This window comes from Salvelinus namaycush, chromosome 34 (genome assembly GCF_016432855.1).
Source record: "Salvelinus namaycush isolate Seneca chromosome 34, SaNama_1.0, whole genome shotgun sequence".
Lineage (NCBI taxonomy): Eukaryota > Metazoa > Chordata > Actinopteri > Salmoniformes > Salmonidae > Salvelinus > Salvelinus namaycush.
Window position 1 is genome coordinate 15,905,097 of NC_052340.1, and position 22,842 is coordinate 15,927,938.

The 22,842-nt window shown below is 46.1% G+C and overlaps 1 protein-coding gene across 1 annotated transcript; it reads right to left on the minus strand.

Moving 5' to 3' along the window:
* Positions 1-1,160: 1,160 nt before the first annotated feature.
* LOC120028974 (serine/threonine-protein kinase DCLK1-like) lies at positions 1,161-21,028 on the minus strand. Its single transcript, XM_038974260.1, is given in 16 exon segments — positions 1,161-1,243; positions 1,310-1,412; positions 1,767-1,880; positions 2,132-2,212; positions 2,298-2,394; positions 3,915-3,992; positions 4,820-4,953; positions 5,151-5,297; positions 5,545-5,664; positions 6,044-6,222; positions 7,417-7,504; positions 10,086-10,180; positions 10,335-10,451; positions 10,613-10,712; positions 17,726-18,072; positions 20,668-21,028. Coding segments are annotated over 16 exon segments (2,244 nt in total).
* Positions 21,029-22,842: the final 1,814 nt, after the last annotated feature.

Consider the following 22,842-nt stretch of genomic DNA (forward strand, 5'->3'; position numbering starts at 1 on the left):
AATGGCTGTTAATACTCTACCAAATACACAACCTTTTTCATAGTCCATTAAATGAGCACTGTACATGAACTGGCACACTGGCATAACAGTCATGGACAAAAACACAATCAATCAACCAATCCATATGGTATAGCAGAATGCCTGGATAGCTTCTAGCGCCCCTCTCTGGTCCTCTGTAAAGTGTGTAGTATATTATGTCTACAACAGCACCAAGAACTGGAGAATAGCTGAACACTAGATAGTTTGATAAATAAAAGTAGACTGGAGTGGACATGACCGTAGCCACATGTCCTTCTAGACACACATAGATTATATCGTCACGTTACATGCATCATACAGCATCATACAGCATCATACAGCATGTCTTATTGAACGTTCTGAAGCTGAGATGACATCTTTTCACTTGAACGTGTTTTTCTACAGAATTAACTGTACAAGTTGTAATGAATTGGGTGCAATATAACTTCACACAAATAGATACCTGACTTGATGCATACATTTTCAAAATGAATAATACATGGTATTTTGTTTATATAGCGCTTTTCAAGGACATTATTAAGTCATTATTATTATCATTATTATTTTCAAAATGTATGTTTAATCACATAAATACTTAAGATGCTCTATTTAGGGCGTATGAGGTCCCGTCAAGTTGAATGGAAGATTTTGATCTGTAGGTTAGTTGTGTTGCAGTTTAAGCTGTCCTGTTAGCAGGTTGGTTGGCCTGCAGTACTCACCTCCCAACACCAGGGGACCTCAGTGGACCATTATTCAGTATTTGCTGAAATAAGGCTTAACTATTGTATGTCTGTGTGGTGTCTTAAAAAGATAAGGAGATACAGATTCTCAGCCTTAGTAACCTCTCAGGGCCAGAGCAGAACCCATCCAGAATACACCTTTAACCTTGACCCTAACCTCTACCCTTTAACCCTAACCCCACCCTAACTGATCTCTATGCATGGCTCTGACCCCAGTATATCTTAGGGTTAACTGACACTGTAGCCGGAATGACAAATCAATGTTTAAGTAATTGGCAGGCATCTTGACAGACTGTCGTCGTGAATACAGGGACATGGGCCAGTGTTAGTACAGGGATACGTGCCCCCTGTCCTTCCTCGTTCTCTCTCCATCCTCCTCTCCTCGCTCTCTTCCTTCAGGGTCTAGAAGGGGGAGGTGGGGGAGCGGACGGTGTCAGCGGAGCTAGGAGAGGTGGGGGAGGGGCTGGGGGAGTAATCTTCTGACTCTGAGGTAAAGTCAGCGGGAGAGAGGGCAGGGTCATTGGAGCTGTGGGCAGAGCGTTGGCTGGCACTGGTGGGGAAGCCGGTTGGTTGGGGGCGGGGGCGGGGCTTCAACCTCACATCCTGCTGGTGTCTTAGTCTGAAATCCTGCCGCTCCTTATCAAGAGGGGTGGTCTGAGAGGGAGAGGGGAGAGAGAAGGGGGGGAGAGAGGAGGGAGAAAGAGGACAAAGAGAGAGAGGCAGAGAGACAGGGGGATAGAAGGGCAAATAGAGAGAATCAGAGAAAGAGGAGGGAAGGAGGAAGAGTGAGAGGAGGGAGAGAGGGGGAGAAGGGGAGAAAGAGGCAGAGAGAGAGAGAGGAGGACATGCATTAGATGTCAGGGTTACATGTGAAGAACCTAATGTTTTGGGCTGTACACATTCTGAACAGTCCTACACACCTACACAGCCTCGAGTAAGAATGACTAAGGGGGATCCTTACTGTGATAATAACAGTGTGGTGTGGTGTGATGGTGTGTGTGTCCCTACTGTGATAACAGACACTCCAGCAGTGGTGCTGCAGGCTTTAGGACCAGTGTTGAAGAATTTCTTAATCTTCCCAGCCACAGAGAGCTGCTGGTCGTTCACTAATCGGCCATCATCCTGGAACACAGACAGAACCTCTGATAGAGCTGGTCAAGGAACACACGCACACGCACACGCACGCACACACGTGCACACACACACACACACACACACACACACACACACACACACACACACACACACACACACACACACACACACACACACACACACACACACACACACACACACACACACACACACACACACACACACACACAGTAGACCTACCATATGTATGTTCTATGTAGTATGTTTTAGGTACTCACATTGACCCAGGGGTGATCCAGAACCTGCAGAGCTGTGTATCTCTGTTCCACCTTCACCTGCAGCATCCCAGTAATCAGCTCCTACAATAAATCAATCAACTTGCTTATTCTATTTATTTTTTACAAACATTTGTCAACAAGTGCAGGGATAGAACCATAGACCAACCTTAGCAGTGACAGACACGTTGTCCCAGGACGGTGAAGGGAAGTCTAATTGTCCCGTTAGAATCTGGTCCAACAGAATCTCCTGGTCCTCACTGTTCCTGGACAAACACATGAAAGCAAGTAATTATCATCAGTATTATAATGTGATTTTCTATCTGGGTATACTGAAATACTATGAGCAGCACACTGAAACTTCAGCCGGCATCAGAAGCTTTTACTGTGAATAAGATGTCTGCAAACATATGGAAAAATGCCTTTAAACAGCTTATTGTCGGTTGTCTAGTGTGCTGAGCTAGAGCATGTCAGGGATTGAATCCCGGCCTATGACAAATCAGACATAGAGCAGTACTGACCCACTGAAGGGTTATAATGGTATTGTCTAGCTAGGTATCATAGAGCAGTACTGACCCACTGAAGGGTTATAATGGTATTGTCTAGCTAGGTATCATAGAGCAGTACTGACCCACTGAAGGGTTATAATGGTATTGTCTAGCTAGGTATCATAGAGCAGTACTGACCCACTGAAGGGTTATAATGGTATTGTCTAGCTAGGTATCATAGAGCAGTACTGACCCACTGAAGGGTTATAATGGTATTGTCTAGCTAGGTATCATAGAGCAGTACTGACCCGCTGAAGGGTTATAATGGTATTGTCTAGCTAGGTATCATAGAGCAGTACTGACCCACTGAAGGGTTATAATGGTATTGTCTAGCTAGGTTTCATAGAGCAGTACTGACCCACTGAAGGGTTATAATGGTATTGTCTAGCTAGGTATCATAGAGCAGTACTGACCCACTGAAGGGTTATAATGGTATTGTCTAGCTAGGTATCATAGAGCAGTACTGACCCACTGAAGGGTTATAATGGTATTGTCTAGCTAGGTATCATAGAGCAGTACTGACCCACTGAAGGGTTATAATGGTATTGTCTAGCTAGGTATCATAGAGCAGTACTGACCCACTGAAGGGTTATAATGGTATTGTCTAGCTAGGTATCATAGAGCAGTACTGACCCACTGAAGGGTTATAATGGTATTGTCTAGCTAGGTATCATAGAGCAGTACTGACCCACTGAAGGGTTATAATGGTATTGTCTAGCTAGGTATCATAGAGCAGTACTGACCCACTGAAGGGTTATAATGGTATTGTCTAGCTAGGTATCATAGAGCAGTACTGACCCACTGAAGGGTTATAATGGTATTGTCTAGCTAGGTATCATAGAGCAGTACTGACCCACTGAAGGGTTATAATGGTATTGTCTAGCTAGGTATCATAGAGCAGTACTGACCCCCTGAAGGGTTATAATGGTATTGTCTAGCTAGGTATCATAGAGCAGTACTGACCCACTGAAGGGTTATAATGGTATTGTCTAGCTAGGTATCATAGAGCAGCACAGACCCACTGAAGGGTTATAATGGTATTGTCTAGCTAGGTATCATAGAGCAGTACTGACCCACTGAAGGGTTATAATGGTATTGTCTAGCTAGGTATCATAGAGCAGTACTGACCCGCTGAAGGGTTATAATGGTATTGTCTAGCTAGGTATCATAGAGCAGTACTGACCCACTGAAGGGTTATAATGGTATTGTCTAGCTAGGTATCATAGAGCAGTACTGACCCACTGAAGGGAGGGAAGCCACACAGCAGGATGTATGTGATCACTCCAGCTGCCCAGATATCAACCTTCAGCCCGTACCTGTCAGGGGACAACACACACACCTGTCAGGGGACAACACACACACCTGTCAGATGACAACACACACCTGTCAGGGGACAACACACACACCTGTCAGATGACAACACACACCTGTCAGGGGACAACACACACACCTGTCAGATGACAACACACACCTGTCAGGGGACAACACACACACCTGTTAGATGACAATACACACACCTGTCAGGGGACAACACACACACCTGTCAGAGGACAATACACACACCTGTCAGAGGACAACACACACACCTGTTAGATGACAATACACACACCTTTCAGAGGACAACACACACACCTGTCAGATGACAATACACACACCTTTCAGAGGACAACACACACACCTGTCAGATGACAATACACACACCTTTCAGAGGACAACACACACACCTGTCAGATGACAATACACACACCTTTCAGAGGACAACACACACACCTGTCAGATGTCAATACACACACCTTTCAGAGGACAACACACACACCTGTCAGATGACAATACACACACCTTTCAGAGGACAACACACACCTGTTAGATGACAATACACACACCTGTCAGAGGACAACACACACCTGTTAGATGACAATACACACACCTTTCAGAGGACAACACACACCTGTTAGATGACAATACACACACCTGTCAGAGGACAACACACACCTGTTAGATGACAATACACACACCTGTCAGAGGACAACACACACCTGTTAGATGACAATACACACACCTTTCAGAGGACAACACACACCTGTTAGATGACAATGCACACACCTGTCAGAGGACAACACACACCTGTCACATATAGACGTACCCTGTCTCAGCGATGATCTCAGGTGCTACATAGGTGGGGGTGCCACAGACCAGGTAGAGGAGTCCATCCACCAGGCTAGCCAACCCAAAGTCTCCCAACTTCAGAGACTTACTACCATCCTGATGCTCATACACCTGGGGACATACAGTGAAGCATAGACCGGGATTCAATGGAGGGCGCGTTAGACTTTTAACGGTAATTTATGGTTGAGTCGACATGCACAGCATTTCCCCTGAATGCGATCTCCCTGAACAGCAGGCGTTTAAAAGGTGCATTGTATTGTGTGCCGCACTTTAACACACCTTGCATTGAATCACACACACACACTCACCAGCAGGTTCTCAGGTTTGATGTCTCTGTGCACGATGTTGAGGCTGTGCAGGTACTTGATGGCACTGGCCAGGTTATAAAGCATCCCACTAGCATCTCTCTCTGTGTATTTACTAGAGGAAGTGATGGCATCAAACAGGTCACCCCCCTGTGGACCGATACACACATTACACCTCACAACACAGAGTTGAAATGAACAGTGCTGACCTGCATGGCTCTATCCATAACAGGGTGTAATCTATGAAACGCATGACCAGGTACAGCTCATCTTGAGCAGCTTGCTAGGGTCTAAGCTCCGGACCACTCAGCCCACTGTCTGTGCCCTTTCCTCTCTGTATCCCTCACTAAACCTGTCTCCAAAATCTACTGTTCTTCTCGCTGTCCTGCCAACTCACCTTGACCAGCTCCATGACTAGGTAAAGCTCACTGTAGGTGTCCATTTCCTCGATCAGCAGAACGATGTTGGGGTGTTTGACACGACGGAGGATGGACACCTCGTTCTGGATCATGTGCTCCTGGGGAATAACAAGTATTAATAGTATTCTGAATAGTACTGTAGTACAGGTAATGATAATACAATAACACTACTACTATCAAACTACTGGAGACCATGCAGTCATTTTCATTGGGGGGAGGATACACAAGGAAATATTCAGCGACTTAACGATCTGCTACTATGAGCTGAGCAAGTCCCATGTTTATGCAAATTGACAGTGGCGCTACCCCTCGATAACCATTCGGAAGAGGTAGGGTCTCACTAGCTCGCTTTGACATCCTGCTTGATAGGCATTAGCGAATGTCATGTGAAGATACACCCACAAAAAGAGAGCTCTGCGATTCCTTACTACTCTGTAGCTTTCGGTATAACTGGGCCGATACAGGAGTAGTTCTCACCTTTCCCCTACATTTGCCTTTGTTGATGATCTTCAGGGCGTATTCTCTGCCGGTACATCTCTCCACACACTCTCTGACCACAGCAAAGGTACCGTCACCTAAAGTCCTCCCCACCTTGTACCTCTCAGCGATGGACGGAGGGACGGAGGGACATTCATCACTCAGCAGGTTCAGCTCCGCTATCAAACCAGGCAAACAGGAGAGTTCGGTCATGTCTGCTACTGCACTCTCCACTCCACAGTCCCCAGACTAATAATGGCTAAATTAAATCTGTATCGAGGAAGATCAGTGCTATAGCGCAATTTACATTTAAAGGTCATTTCCAATTGAGCCGACAAATGCAGAGTTTACCATAAATGCAGTTTCCGTGAACGTGGGAACATTGCCTTTAAATGTCAGTCGCGCTATAGTGCTGATCTTCTGCGTTATGGATTGAATCTAGGACTAAGTCTCTGTCCCATAGGCACCCTATCGCCTATACAGTGCACTACTTTTACTTACTTTGTTTACTGACTTTTTTCTGCACTGGTTAAAAGCAGTGCACTATAAAGGGAATAGGGTGCAATTTTGGACACCGCCATTGCCTTCTAGAGCATGGTCAATGGGAAGGCTGCCAATGCCTTCTAGCTCATGCTCAATGGGAAGGCTGCCAATGCCTTCTAGCTCATGCTCAATGGGAAGGCTGCCAATGCCTTCTAGCACATGCTCAATGGGAAGGCTGCCAATGCCTTCTAGCGCATGGTCAATGGGAAGGCTGCCAACGCCTTCTAGCGCATGCTCAATGGGAAGGCTGCCAATGCCTTCTAGCTCATGCTCAATGGGAAGGCTGCCAATGCCTTATAGCGCATGCTCAATGGGAAGGCTGCCAAGGCCTTCTAGCGCATGCTCAATGGGAAGGCTGCCAATGCCTTCTAGCTCATGCTCAATGGGAAGGCTGCCAATGCCTTCTAGCGCATGCTCAATGGGAAGGCTGCCAATGCCTTCTAGCTCATGCTCAATGGGAAGGCTGCCAATGCCTTCTAGCGCATGCTCAATGGGAAGGCTGCCAATGCCTTCTAGCGCATGCTCAATGGGAAGGCTGCCAATGCCTTATAGCGCATGCTCAATGGGAAAGCTGCCAATGCCTTCTAGCGCATGCTCAATGGGAAGGCTGCCAATGCCTTCTAGCGCATGCTCAATGGGAAGGCTGCCAATGCCTTCCTTCTAGCTCATGCTCAATGGGAAGGCTGCCAATGCCTTCTAGCGCATGCTCAATGAGAAGGCTGCCAATGCCTTCTAGCGCATGCTCAATGGGAAGGCTGCCAATGCCTTCTAGCGCATGCTCAATGGGAAGGCTGCCCTTAAACATGTGTACAGTATGTCCTCTCTCCTACCTTCACTACCTGCTCCGTCTCCCTCATCCATGGAGCTGCACACCTTGGTGGAGGCTAGAGACAGGGACGAGCCACTGTGTTGGGACCCCTGAGAGAGGGAGAGATCATAAATACTTTTTGAACACATGGATGTTGACAGTTTGGGAATCTATAGACTATCTCTGGGGGACTATCTATAGGGGACTATCAATAGGGGACTATCAATGGAGTATTATATATAGGGGACTCTCTATAGGGGACAATCTATAGGGGACTATCTATAGGGGACTATATATAGGGGACTATATATATGGAACTATATATAGGGGACTATCTATAGGGGACTACATATAGGGGACTCTCTATAAGGGACTATATACAGTTGAAGTCGGAAGTTTACATACACTTAGATTGGAGTCATTAAAACTCGTTTTTCAACCACTCCACAAATTTATTGTTAACAAACTATAGTTTTGGCAAGACGGTTAGGACATCTACTTTGTGCATGACACAAGTAATTTCTCCAACAATTGTTTACAGAGAGATTATTTCACTTATAATTCACGGTATCACAATTCCAGTGGGTCAGAAGTTTACATACACTAAGTTGACTGTGCCTTTAAACATCTTGGAAAATTTCAGAAAATAATGTCATGGCTTTAGAAGCTTCTGATAGGCTAATTGACATAATTTGAGTCAATTGGAGGTACCTCTTTGCTTGACATCATGGGAAAATCAAAAGGAATCAGCTAAGACCTCAGAAAAACAATTGTAGAACTCCACAAGTCTGGCTCATCCTTGGGAGCAATTTACAAACGCCTGAAGGTACCACGTTCATCTGTACAAACAATAGTACGCAAGTATAAACACCATGGGACCACGCAGCCGTCATACCACTCAGGAAGGAGATGCGTTCTGTCTCCAAGAGATGAACGTACTTTGGTGCGAAAAGTGCAAATTAATCCCAGAACAACAGCAAAGGACCTTGTGAAGATGCTGGAGGAAACGGGTACAAAAGTATCTATATCCAAAGTAAAACGAGTCCTATGTCGACATAACCTGAAAGGCCACTCAGCAAGGAAGAAGCCACTGCTCCAAAACCGCCATAGAAAAAGCCAAACTACGGTTTGCAACTACACATGGGGGCAAAGATCAGACTTTTTGGAGAAATGTCCTCTGGTCTGATGAAAAAAAATAGAACTGTTTGGCCATAATGACCATCGTTATGTTTGAAGGAAAAAGGGGGAGGCTTGCAAGCCGAAGAACACCATCAAAACCGTGAAGCACGGGAGGTGGCAGCATCATGTTGTGGGGGTGTTTTGCTGCAGGAGGGACTGGTGCACTTCACAAAATAGATGGCATCATGAGGGAGAAAAATGTTGTGGATATATTGAAGCAACATCTCAAGACATCAGTCAGGAAGTTGAAGCTTGGTCGCAAATAGGTCTTCCAAATGGACAATGACCCCAAGCATACTTCCAAAGTTGTGGAAAAATGGCTTAAGGACAACAAAGTCAAGGTATTGGAGTGGCCATCACAAAGCCCTGACCTCAATCCTATAGAAAATTTGTGGGCAGAACTGAAAAAGCGTGTGCAAGCAAGGAGGCCTACAAACCTGACTCAGTTACACCAGCTCTGTCAGGAGGAATGGGCCAAAATTCACCCAACGTATTGTGGGATGCTTGTGGAAGGCAACCCAAAACGTTTGACCCAAGTTAAACAATTTAAAGGCAATGCTACCAAATACTAATTGAGTGTATGTAAACTTCTGACCCACTGGGAAAGTGATGAAAGAAATAAAAGCTGAAATAAATCATACTCTCTACAATTATTCTGACATTTCACATTCTTAAAATAAAGTGGTGATCCTGACTGACCTAATACAGGGAATTTTTACTATGATTAAATGTCAGGAATTGTGAAAAACGGAGTTTAAATGTATTTGGCTAAGGTGTATGTAAACTTCCGACTTCAACTGTATATGGGACAATATATAGTGGACTCTCTATAGGGGACTATATATAGGGGACTCTCTGTAGGGGATTATATATATGGGACTATCTATGGGGGACTGTCTATAGGGGACTGTATATATGGCACTCTATAGGGGACTATATATAGGGGACTATCTATAGACAATCTGTAGGATACTACGGGCTCTGTTCAATCAGATCCGTTTTAGCCGACATCCGCATAGCGGTGGTGTTGGCGGTGTCGGAGGTGGAACTGCGTTAGAGCTGTCAAATCTACAAGCGACTCCTGGAATTATACCTAAAGTGGACATTGCCCTTGGCTGCATGGAGTCGCATTAAGAGAAATCCCATGCGGCCTTGTTAACAAGTTCAAACACTGGAATGTGAGATGTAATCTACACCTTGATTAGGCTGATAGAAATCCTCATTATTATGTTTTATGATTTTCAATTTCAGCGTCATTATTTCTGTAGGCTATAGCCCACACTTTCTCGTTCTGAGCTTCTAATGGGAGTGGGACGGGTGTGACTTTGTGACAATGATCAAGAGCAGCTGCTCACCGATTTGACAGCTTCAATGCAGTTACACCTCCAATACCGCCCAAAACATTAGCTATGTGGGTGCCAGCTATAACCGGTTAACGCTTGATCCGATTGAATATAGGCTTATGTTTATAAAGCGTTGTGATTATATTAGTAAAGCATTGGGTGGTCCTACCCTGCGTCGTTGGAGACTAGCAGGACTGGTAGGAGAGGGGCTGGGGGACTTCCCTGAGCGAGGAGTCGACAGCTGACTGCCTGCCGTCCCATTGGCTACAGTACAGACACAAGAGGTTAGAGGTCAGTGAAAGACACTGCTCATTCAGCTGGTTGCTGATAAGAAGGGCAAACGCACATTGCTGAAAAATTACAGATGTTGATTCTGCAGGTGACTTATGCACCCACGCACGCATGCACAAAAACACACACACTCACAGGGCCATACCTGAACCTGAGCTTCGGCGTGAGCCTCCTCCTCTGGGTGAGTAGCGTCCCAGCAGAGAGGAGATCCGACCGTATGACGTCGACTTCACCACCCTACACTCTGGAGGGAGAGGACACACAGTCAGATATCACACACACACACACACACACACACACACACACACACCTACAGTAAACACACACACCTATCCACACACACACTAATTACTCCTGTGACATTCTAATTGAAATGTTATGGTACTGTTATCATAACTATCTCACCACTCTCATCTAAGAGGAAGTCATCTTGGTAGCGAAACTTCTCTGGACCACAGGCCATAAAGATGTCATCGTCACCAAAGAAGTCCTGAAGGCATGTCACCTGGAACAGACCGACAGATAGACAGTGTCAGTCACCTGGAACAAGGATACCACAAATAACTAGTCTTCACATTACTTTATTATCTTTATTATTGATATGACACAGACAGGTAGCCTGGGTACCAGACCTGTTTGTGCTATCATTCCAATCATTGCCACTCCTTGTCATATGCCACATTTCTGATGATGTTTGACCTATGACAAGGAGTGGCAAGGATTGGAATGATAGCACAAACAGGTCTGGTACAGAGACTAGCAGACTGGGTCTATCTCTCTCTGAACTGTACTTCCTCCCCCTCCCTGTTTAATCTGAGCCTCGAAGAAAGTCTTTGTCCTCCCTCCCTGTATCCCTCCCACTCCTCTCTCCCCCTTCCCTGTATCCCACTCCTCTCTCCCTTCCCTATATCCCCCTCCTCTCTCACCATTCCTTGTATCCCCCTCCTCTCCCCCTTCCCTGTATCCCTCCCCCTCCTCTCTCCCTCTTCCCGCATTCATCCCCATCCTCTCTTCTTCCCCTTTCCTTTATCCCTCCCCCTACTCACTCCCCGCTTCTCCCACCTCCTCACCCCCTCCTCCGTATCCCTCCACTCTCCCTGCTCGCCCTGCCCCCTAACTGTTAGAACTGTTAAGACTCCATGGATTGAGGAGGAATTGAAAAACTGTATGGTTGAAAGAGATGGGGGAAAAGGAGTGGCTAATAAGTCTGGCTGCACATCTGACTAGCTGACTTACGGCAAATTGAGAAATGCTGTGACTAAACTCAACAAAAAGAAGATAAAACTGTAATATGAAGCCAAGATCAATGATATAAAGAATGATGGAAAAACCCTTTGGAGTACTTTAAATGAAATTATGGACAGAAAGACTAATTCAACTCAGCACCCTACACTGCCCTGGGGCATTGGCATTTTTTTTAGACCATCTATCCGCCTGCTGCCTGCTCCTAGCAAACTGTTGGAAAAAATTGTGTTTGACCATCTAGCCAGCAGCATACCACCCTGCATACCACTGCTGGCTTGTTTCTGAAGCTAAGCAGGGTTGGTCCTGGTCAATCCCTGGATGGGAGCCCAGATGCTGCTGGAAGTGGTGTTGGAGGGCCAGTAGGAGGCACTCTTTCCTCTGGTCTAAAATAAATCCCAGTGTAGGGTGCTGTCTTTTGGATGGGACGTTAAACGGGTGTCCCGACTCTCTGAAGTTGTTAAAGATCTCATGGCACTTATCGTAAGAGTAGGGGTGTTAACCCTGGTGTCCTGGCTAAATTCCCAATCTGGCCCTCAAACCATCACGGTCACCTAATAATCCCCAGTTTACAATTGGCTCATTCTCTCCCCTGTAACTATTCCCCTGGTCGTTGCTGTAAATGTGTTCTCAGTAAACTTACCTGGTAAAATAACGGATAAAAAAAAATACAATGCCATTTCTCTGTAAACAAATTAACAACAGACTTCAGCATGCTTATATCGAAGGGTGTTCAACATGTACTGCACTGATGATTGGTTGAAAGAAATTGATAAGAAGATTGTGGCAGCTTGTACTGTTAGATTTCAGTGCAGCCTTTGACATTATTGACCATAACCTGTTGTTGAGAAAATGTATGTGTTAGTGCTTTTCAACCTCTGCCACATTGTGGATTCAGAGCTATCTATCTAATAGAACTCAGAATGTTTTCTTTAATGGAATCTTCTCTAATGTCAAATGTGTAAAGTGTGGTGTACCACAGGGCAGCTTCTAGGCCCTACTATTTAATATTTTTACCAATGACCTGCCACTGGCATTAAACAAAGCATGCATGCTGATGATTCAACCATATATGCACCAACAACCACAGCCAATGAAGTCACTGAAACCCTTGACATAGAGTTGTAGTCTGTTTTGGAATGAGTGGCCAGTAATAAACTGGTCCTGAACATCTCTAAAACGAAGAGCATTGTATGTGGTACAAATCATTCCCTAAGTTCTAGATTCAGCTGAATCTGGTAATGAATGGTGTGGCTGTTGAACAAGTTGAGGAGACTAAATTACCTGGTGTTACCTTAGATTGTAAACTGTCATGGTCAAAACATATAGATTCAATGGTTGTAAAGATAGGGAGAGGTCTGTCCGTAATAAAGATATGCTCTGCTTTTTTGACACACACTACAAAAATCAAGTCCTGCAGGCTCTAGTTTTGTCTTATCTTGATTATTATTCAGTTGTGTGGTCAAGTGCTGCAAGAAAATACCTAGTTAGGCTGCAGCTGGCCCCGACCAGAGCGGTACGTCTTGCTCGTCATTGTAATCAGAGGTCTAATATTAATACTATGCATGCCCGTCCATCTTGGCTAAGAGTTGAGGAGAGACTGACTGCATCACTTCTTCTTTTTATAAGAAACAATGTGCTGAAAATTCCAAAATGTTTGCATAGTCAACTTACACACAGCTCTGACACACACACTTACCCCACCAGACATGCCACCAGGGGTCTTTTCACAGTCCCCAAATCCAGAACAAATTCAAGAAAGTGTACAGTATTATGTAGAGCCATTATTGCATGGAACTCCGTTACATCTCATATTGCTCAAATAAACATGGTTTCAAAAAACAGATAAAGCAACACCTCACGACACCACGCCTCTCCCCTATTTGACCTAGACAGTTTTTGTGTATGTCTTGATATGTAGGCTACGTGTGCCTTTTAAAATTGATGTAGTTCTGTTCTTGTCTATTAATGTTCTGTAATATGTCATGTTTCATGTTTTGTGTGGAACCCAGGAAGAGTAGCTGCTGCTTTCGTAACAGCTAATGGGGATCCTAATAAAAATATATATATATAAAAAATACCCCCTCCTCCCCACCTCCTCTCCGTCCTCAACTTCCCCACCTCACCCTCTCCTCTCACCCCCTCCCCACTTCTCCCACCTCCTCACCCCTCTCCCATATCCCTCCTCCTCGCTCCCTGACCCCCACCTCCTCTCCCCCTCCCTGTCTTCACCCTCCCCCTCCCCATCTTCACCCTCCCTGACTTCTCCTCCCTCCCTCCCCCAGACAGTCATATAGGCCTAAAGTAAAGCATGCAGTCCTAATGGATGTACACGAAAAATACTGACTCATACTTACAACATTCCCACTGGAATTAAATGCCTCCCACTCAGAGACAGGCTTTTCCAGAGACAGGCTGTTTCAGAGACAGACTTTTTCAAAGACAAGCTACTGACAGGCTGTAGGGCAGGAGGTAGCCTAGCAGTTAAGAGTGTTGGGCTAGTAACCGAAAGGTCGCTGGTTAAGGTCCCGGAGCCACCTAGGTGAAAAATCTGTTGTGCCCTTAAGCAAGGCACTTTTAAATTATTTAAATGTAATGTTTCAAAAAAAGCCTATTGGCAGGCTGTTTCAGAGACACGCTAGTATCTGTCTTAGATCTGTTCATTCATTATTGAGAGACATTAGACAGACTGCTACAGTATGTCAAGATGGGGAATGTATTCATATCAATAACAGGTACAAGTAGTCAGGTTGAATATGATTACAGGAGCAATCAGTAACAGAATATTAATGTACTGTAACACTAATCAAACAGACTAAGTAATCATACCACTATGTGTCTGGATATCTGAAATGAGCCAATAACCAGTATGTAAATCTCATTGGGTGTTTATGAAGAGCTGAGCAGAGTTCCAGCAGGCTGCTATATTACTACAACAGCATCGCAAATGGCACCCTATTCCCAAATTAAAAGTAGTGCACTATATAGGGAATAGGGTGTCATTTAGGACACAAGCCTGCAGCTGCAGTGGAGGAGATAAATTATGACTGGCTTCCGAGCTGCAAGTCAGCACAATATAGCTCCATTACTGTACTGTAGTAGCTCCCTAAACCACAGTTACTGTGGAGTCAGACACTTAGCAACACTACATGAAGCAACGCTCAATTCATCACTCAGCTTACAGTACTCACATTAGTCCAGTATTCTCAGCCATAAATTGCTGTATTTTCACCCCAGACAGATCACGTCAACAGGTCAACTTCACAGCTGATGTTCAGAAAACTTTTTAGTGCTAGGCCGGGATTCAATCTGTAAAACGCTGTGAACAATTAGGTTTTTAAAGGCAATGTCACCACGTTTGCAGATATTGCATTCGTAGTAAACGCTGTAGACCGGCTCAATTAGAAATTGCTTTTAAATCGCACATTGTCGACAGTCGCGATCGGATTGAATCACGATCCTTGTCTGGCACTGCCTGAACAACGGCAGAGTCCCTTTCCAGTAAAAGGAATTGCTTTACTGTGCAGTAATAGCACAGTAATAAGACAGCAATAACACAGTCATAACAGTAATAACACAACAGCATCATCTGATCTGTCCATCCATGTTAGGAGACGAGAGGTGCTGAAGCCAAACATCGACAGGCAATAAACCTCAGGCAGCAGTGACATCTCTACCACATCTGTGAGGTGCGCACGCGCACGTGTGTGTGTGTGTGGATTGATTGCACAATCACCAATGAGAGGCCCAATCAAGGTCAACAGGCACACACACACACACGCCTAACAGTGAAACACCAGTCAGACAGAGTTGCCAAGCACTGTATAGTATAGTAGAACAACCCTGATACCCACTGTATAGAACTGTACTCTATAGCCCAACCCTGATACACACTGTATAGAACTGTACTCTATAGCCCAACCCTGATACCCACTGTATAGAACTGTACTCTATAGCCCAACCCTGATACACACTGTATAGAACTGTACTCTATAGCCCAACCCTGATACCCACTGTATAGAACTGTACTCTATAGCCCAACCCTGATACCCACTGTATAGAACTGTACTCTATAGCCCAACCCTGATACCCACTGTATAGAACTGTACTCTATAGCCCAACCCTGATACCCACTGTATAGAACTGTACTCTATAGCCCAACCCTGATACCCACTGTATAGAACTGTACTCTATAGCCCAACCCTGATACCCACTGTATAAAACTGTACTCTATAGCCCAACCCTGATACCCACTGTATAGAACTGTACTCTATAGCCCAACCCTGATACCCACTGTATAGAACTGTACTCTATAGCCCAACCCTGATACCCACTGTATAGAACTGTACTCTATAGCCCAACCCTGATACCCACTGTATAGAACTGTACTCTATAGCCCAACCCTGATACCCACTGTATAGAACTGTACTCTATAGCCCAACCCTGATACCCACTGTATAGAACTGTACTCTATAGCCCAACCCTAAAATCCATTAGTTTCACTTAGCAGCACAGAGAGCATATTGGCCTCATAAACCAACAACTGAAGAAACAATGATATTGACCCGGAAGTGTGTGACTGGAAAACTCTTGTCAATACTTTCTAATTCTACCATAATTATTTAATGAGAGAGTGAAGTTAAACTGAACCGGATGAACAGGATGAACCGCATACATTACAGATGAATCCCTGAATGCATTTCATCTGCATGATATTGATGATAGAATATACAGCTACTATCTCCGGTCATGTCTGGGTCATACGAGTACCCTGCACCATTCTCTAGCCTTCTTCAATAGCACGGACATACTGTTCTGCAACACTGAGCCACACACACAACATTCCCACTGCACCATTCTGCCGCATAGGCTGTTCCATAGCAACCAGCCCAGGCAACCAGATCACCATAGAAACCGTCCAGGAGAGAAAAAAGGAAAACTACATCGGAGTTTCTTTGATAGAACCTATATAAGAGAGGAGAGACTGACTACTAATAGGCATATCACAACTACACAACATGTTTCCCAACTCTGCTTGCATCTTTCTCATTCACGTCTCCTATTTACTCTCTCTAGGGGCTGAGTCACTGGCCTACTGGTGCTCTTCCATGCCGTCCCTAGGAGGGGTGCTTCACTTTAGTGGGTTGAGTCACTGACGTGGTCTTCCTGTCTGGGTTGGCGCCCACCCTTGGGCTGTACCGTGGTGGAGATCTTTGTGGGCTATACTCGGCCTTGTCTCAGGATGGTAAGTTGGTGGTTGAAGTTATCCCTCTAGTGGTGTGGGGGCTGTGCTTTGGCAAAGTGGGTGGGGTTATATCCTGCCTGTTTGGCCCTGTCCGGGGGTATCATCGGATGGGGCCACAGTGTCTCCTGACCCCTCCTGTCTCAGCCTCCAGTATTTATGCTGCAGTAGTTTATGTGTCGGAGGGCTAGGGTCAGTCTGTTATATCTGGAATATTTCTCCTGTCTTATCCGGTGTCCTGTGTGAATTTAAGTATGCTCTCTCTAATTCTCGCTTTCTCGCTTTCTTTCTTTCTCTGTCTCGGAGGACCTGAGCCCTAGGATCATGCCTCAGGACTACCTGGCATGATGACTCCTTGCTGTCCCCAGTCCACCTGGCCATGCTGACCTGTTGCACCCTCGACAACCACTGCGATTACTATTATTTGACCATGCTGGTCATTTATGAACATTTGAACATCTTGGCCATGTTCTGTTATAATCTCCACCTGGCACAGCCAGAAGAGGACTGGCCACCCCTCACAGCCTGGTTCCTCTCTAGGTTTCTTCCTAGTTTTTGACCTTTCTAGGGAGTTTTTCCTAGCCACCGTGCTTCTACACCTGCATTGCTTGCTGTTTGGGGTTTTAGACTGGGTTTCTGTACAGCACTTTGAGATATCAGCTGATGTAAGAAGGGCTTTATAAATACATTTGATTTGAAATTTGATTAGTAATCCTGAGTTCAGGACTCTGTGTGTTAAAGGGCTGTGTTCACGGGATTTATACCATATAGTCATCTGGTCATAAAGGCTATATTTCAAAAAGATTTAAAGATCATCCATTGGTCAATGTGTGAAAATGTCTCAGTGAAACTGTGCTCCTGAAACTCCTACTGACTTGGTTAATAAAGGATGTCAAACACAACAGACTGAGTCCCAGAAACCTACTTCTAACTCTGCTAATTGCCTTATAGCCCATCCCTCTGAGTCTGTTGGGAAAGCTAAGCCTGAGAATCAGGCATTAACTTCGCTAAAAAAACAGTAATTCATAACCTACCAGCTTCCCATCCACGGTGTACAGTCTCTTGACGACCCCAGAGTCCATCTTGATGGCGTCTGTGATGTCAGAGAGGACCTGTTCGAAGGAGTGGGCCGTCTTCTTGTTGAGGAGGATGCGGACGGCCTTTCGAGGCTTCACCCCGCTCCGGATGATGGTGACCAGTTTGGGCCGGATGAAGTCCTTACTCTCCCTGGTCTCCGGGGCCCCAGCCTTGGCACTGCCCAGGGAGGGGGGGCCACGTGCAGAGGCAGCTGTCTTCACCCCAACTGACCAGTTGGGGTTGACATTCTTAGTGTAGTCCAGCTTCCTGTATGGCTCTATGGAGCCACACACATAGCTCTCACCTGCAGGTAGGCAACACACAGAAATAGGCCTACGTGGTCACAGCAACCATAGACTCACCTCACTGCATGCACCACGGAATGAAACAGCTATGAGATTTCAATTATAGATTTTACAGACCTACTGGAAATATACTTGCCTATCTGCCTACTATATAGGTCTACTGGAGCAGGTTACTCACTGTACAGTGGGAAACCCAGACAAATTCACAACTTATTTTGATCTTAGACTTCTACTGTCCCATCCCTTAGGGTTAGCTCCTCAATACTGTCCCATCCCATCCCTTAGGGTTAGCTCCTCAATACTGTCCCATCCCATCCCTTAGGGTTAGCTCCTCAATACTGTCCCATCCCATCCCTTAGGGTTAGCTCCTCAATACTGTCCCATCCCATCCCTTAGGGTTAGCTCCTCAATACTGTCCCATCCCATCCCTTAGGGTTAGGTCCTCAATACTGTCTCATCCCATCCCTTAGGGTTAGCTCCTCAATACTGTCCCATCCCATCCCTTAGGGTTAGCTCCTCAATACTGTCCCATCCCTTAGGGTTAGCTCCTCAATACTGTCCCATCCCTTAGGGTTAGCTCCTCAATACTGTCCCATCCCATCCCTTAGGGTTAGCTCCTCAATACTGTCCCATCCCATCCCTTAGGGTTAGCTCCTCAATACTGTCCCATCCCATCCCTTAGGGTTAGCTCCTCAATACTGTCCCATCCCATCCCTTAGGGTTAGCTCCTCAATACTGTCCCATCCCATCCCTTAGGGTTAGGTCCTCAATACTGTCTCATCCCATCCCTTAGGGTTAGCTCCTCAATACTGTCCCATCCCATCCCTTAGGGTTAGCTCCTCAATACTGTCCCATCCCTTAGGGTTAGCTCCTCAATACTGTCCCATCCCTTAGGGTTAGCTCCTCAATACTGTCTCATCCCATCCCTTAGGGTTAGCTCCTCAATACTGTCCCATCCCATCCCTTAGGGTTAGCTCCTCAATACTGTCCCATCCCATCCCTTAGGGTTAGCTCCTCAATACTGTCCCATCCCATCCCTTAGGGTTAGCTCCTCAATACTGTCCCATCCCTTAGGGTTAGCTCCTCAATACTGTCCCATCCCATCCCTTAGGGTTAGCTCCTCAATACTGTCCCATCCCATCCCTTAGGGTTAGCTCCTCAATACTGTCCCATCCCATCCCTTAGGGTTAGCTCCTCAATACTGTCCCATCCCTTAGGGTTAGCTCCTCAATACTGTCCCATCCCATCCCTTAAGGTTAGCTCCTCAATACTGTCCCATCCCATCCCTTAGGGTTAGCTCCTCAATACTGTCCCATCCCTTAGGCTTAGCTCCTCAATACTGTCTCATCCCATCCCTTAGGGTTAGCTCCTCAATACTGTCTCATCCCATCCCTTAGGGTTAGCTCCTCAATACTGTCCCATCCCATCCCTTAGGGTTAGCTCCTCAATACTGTCTCATCCCATCCCTTAGGGTTAGCTCCTCAATACTGTCCCATCCCATCCCTTAGGGTTAGCTCCTCAATACTGTCCCATCCCATCCCTTAGGGTTAGCTCCTCAATACTGTCCCATCCCATCCCTTAGGGTTAGCTCCTCAATACTGTCTCATCCCATCCCTTAGGGTTAGGTCCTCAATACTGTCCCATCCCTTAGGGTTAGCTCCTCAATACTGTCTCATCCCATCCCTTAGGGTTAGCTCCTCAATACTGTCCCATCCCATCCCTTAGGGTTAGGTCCTCAATACTGTCTCATCCCATCCCTTAGGGTTAGCTCCTCAATACTGTCCCATCCCATCCCTTAGGGTTAGCTCCTCAATACTGTCTCATCCCATCCCTTAGGGTTAGCTCCTCAATACTGTCCCATCCCATCCCTTAGGGTTAGGTCCTCAATACTGTCTCATCCCATCCCTTAGGGTTAGCTCCTCAATACTGTTCCATCACATCCCTTAGGGTTAGCTCCTCAATACTGTCCCATCCCATCCCTTAGGGTTAGCTCCTCTATACTGTCCCATCCCATCCCTTAGGGTTAGCTCCTCAATACTGTCCCATCCCATCCCTTAGGGTTAGCTCCTCAATACTGTCTCATCCCATCCCTTAGGGTTAGCTCCTCAATACTGTCCCATCCCATCCCTTAGGGTTAGCTCCTCAATACTGTCCCATCCCATCCCTTAGGGTTAGCTCCTCTATACTGTCCCATCCCATCCCTTAGGGTTAGCTCCTCTATACTGTCCCATCCCATCCCTTAGGGTTAGCTCCTCAATACTGTCCCATCCCATCCCTTAGGGTTAGCTCCTCAATACTGTCCCATCCCATCCCTTGGGGTTAGCTCCTCAATACTGTCCCATCCCATCCCTTAGGGTTAGCTCCTCTATACTGTCCCATCCCATCCCTTAGGGTTAGCTCCTCAATACTGTCCCATCCCATCCCTTAGGGTTAGCTCCTCAATACTGTCCCATCCCATCCCTTAGGGTTAGCTCCTCAATACTGTCCCATCCCATTCCTTAGGGTTAGCTCCTCAATACTGTCCCATCCCTTAGGGTTAGCTCCTCAATACTGTCCCATCCCATCCCTTAGGGTATGGTTAAGGGTTAGTTTACCTTCCTCCAGCTGCTCCATGCCCAATATCTTCTTGGTCCCGTCAATAGAGTAGATGGTCCGGACCCCCTGGGGCAAGTTCACATTATCTGACAGGGAGCGGGTCAGATCGGCTAACAGGGCGTCTATAGACCGAAACCTGTCCTGGGAAATAGCGTAGACAATCCCTTTGAAGTAGCGGTCTCCGTTGCGGTAAAAGCGGACCTTCTTGGCCTTCTTCTCCGAGGCCAGGGACTGCAGTGTCCGGGTCCTGTACAGACTACAGTGGGCACTGTGAGTGGGGCTCGGCAGCCCGTTGTTCCTGGAGCCTCTGCGGGTGTTTCTCTGGGCTTTCTCCCGCTCGTCAAAGTGCTCCAGCTCCATTACTGTAGTGGTGTTACACAGAAAGAGCCAAATCAGGGAGGGGAACATTATGGGAGAAAATTTAAACCTCAAGCATATTTTCCTTTTCAGAATAAACAAGTCATTCTTTAGTTTTAGTTGAATGCCATATAGGCCTACTGGAGAGAGTAGAATCAATTGGATTTCTGCATGAACTCTGAGGACGGGGCCGACATTCAGTGGTACTGAATGGACAGCGCTGCAGGTGCGGTTCTGCTAGCTACCAGCTAGCTAGTCTGACAGGTAGGCTATAGCGGTGGCAGTAGTCAGATTGAACTCCCCAGTGACAGCGTGACAGCGCCGCTGGCTAGCCAGATAGAATTCTGCTGTTTGTGGGCAGTTTGTCACATACTGAAAATTAGCTCTTTCTGAGGGACTCAGAAATCTGATTGTAGGCTATTATAGCACGCTCGCACATGTCGTGCTCTCTAGTTTCGTCCACCACCCAATTGGCAATGTGATTCTAATCAAATGTAATGTTTGTTTTGGTCATATTCATTTATGACAATATAACCCAAGCTATTGTTAAATGACACGGAAGAACACATTATGGCATCTTAAAATATGTTTTGGGCAAAAAATTGCTTACCTTAAATTGAAGTCTGATGCAGTCAACCGCGTAAATGTTTAGCAATTGCATATAGCAGCTCTCCAATAGACTGTGTCAGTGCTGATATGTGTAGTATAATGGCCCGAGCGACAGAAGAAGCATCCGTCCCTTTGTTGCCCTGTGATTGAGCAAGTGTACCCTGCAAGAGCTGCAGCTGGTTTCTGTGTCTTAAGCAGTGATTTCCAGATGGCCGTCCCTCATTGACATGCAGGCCTTCCGAGGGAAGCACTAAGCATCTCACCTCGCGAATGCTCCCTCCTCTCTCATCTTCTCTCCTCCCCTCTAGATGCGCTGAAACAAGGGGCGTGGTGCAGGCGGTCATTACACTGCTAGCCCCTCAGTGCACTAATTGCACTGACAGACATGAGGATTTTCAGCAACATTCTTGTTGATAACGCAGATAGATAGATACAGGTTTATGTGGCAAAATCCCTTTTCTCTTGACAATGCAGGGTAGGTTAGAGTTATAGACCCCCCTCCACCCATAATCAGTGGAGTATTCCAGAAGTGTGTCCCAAATGTAATGGCAGCCTATTCCCTATATAGTGCACTACTTTTGACCGGGACATAAGGGTCTGGACAAAAGTAGTGCAGTAGGGAATAAGGTGCCATTTGGTAAGCAGACATGGGCATCTGTATGCTGGTGCTGCGGAGGATGTCTAGCAGTGTCTGAATTAGTGTACCATACTGCATGCACAAACACAGGGCAACCAAACCCAAACCTGTCTGTAACAACCTAAGAAACCTAATAATCCCATCCCTGATAAAGCTGTACACACACAGAGAGGGTGAGAGAAGGTGAGAGAGGGAGGGAGCGAGAGAGAGAGAGAGAGAGAGAGAGAGAGAGAGAGAGAGAGAGAGAGAGAGAGAGAGAGAGAGAGAGAGAGAGAATGAACAGAGCTGATTGTCAGATCATTAACAACACCCTCAGGTTATGTACAGTACCAGTATTGATGATTGGGCAGACAGATGGAAAATACAGTTGTGACCTGATTGGTTGTCTAACTCAGAAGGTAGTGGTACAGGGAGACAGAGAGCTGTAATGTCTAACTCAGGAGGTAGTGGTACAGGGAGACGGAGAGCTGTAATGTCTAACTCAGGAGGTAGTGGTACAGGGAGACAGAGAGCTGTAATGTCTAACTCAGGAGGTAGTGGTACAGGGAGACAGAGAGCTGTAATGTCTAAC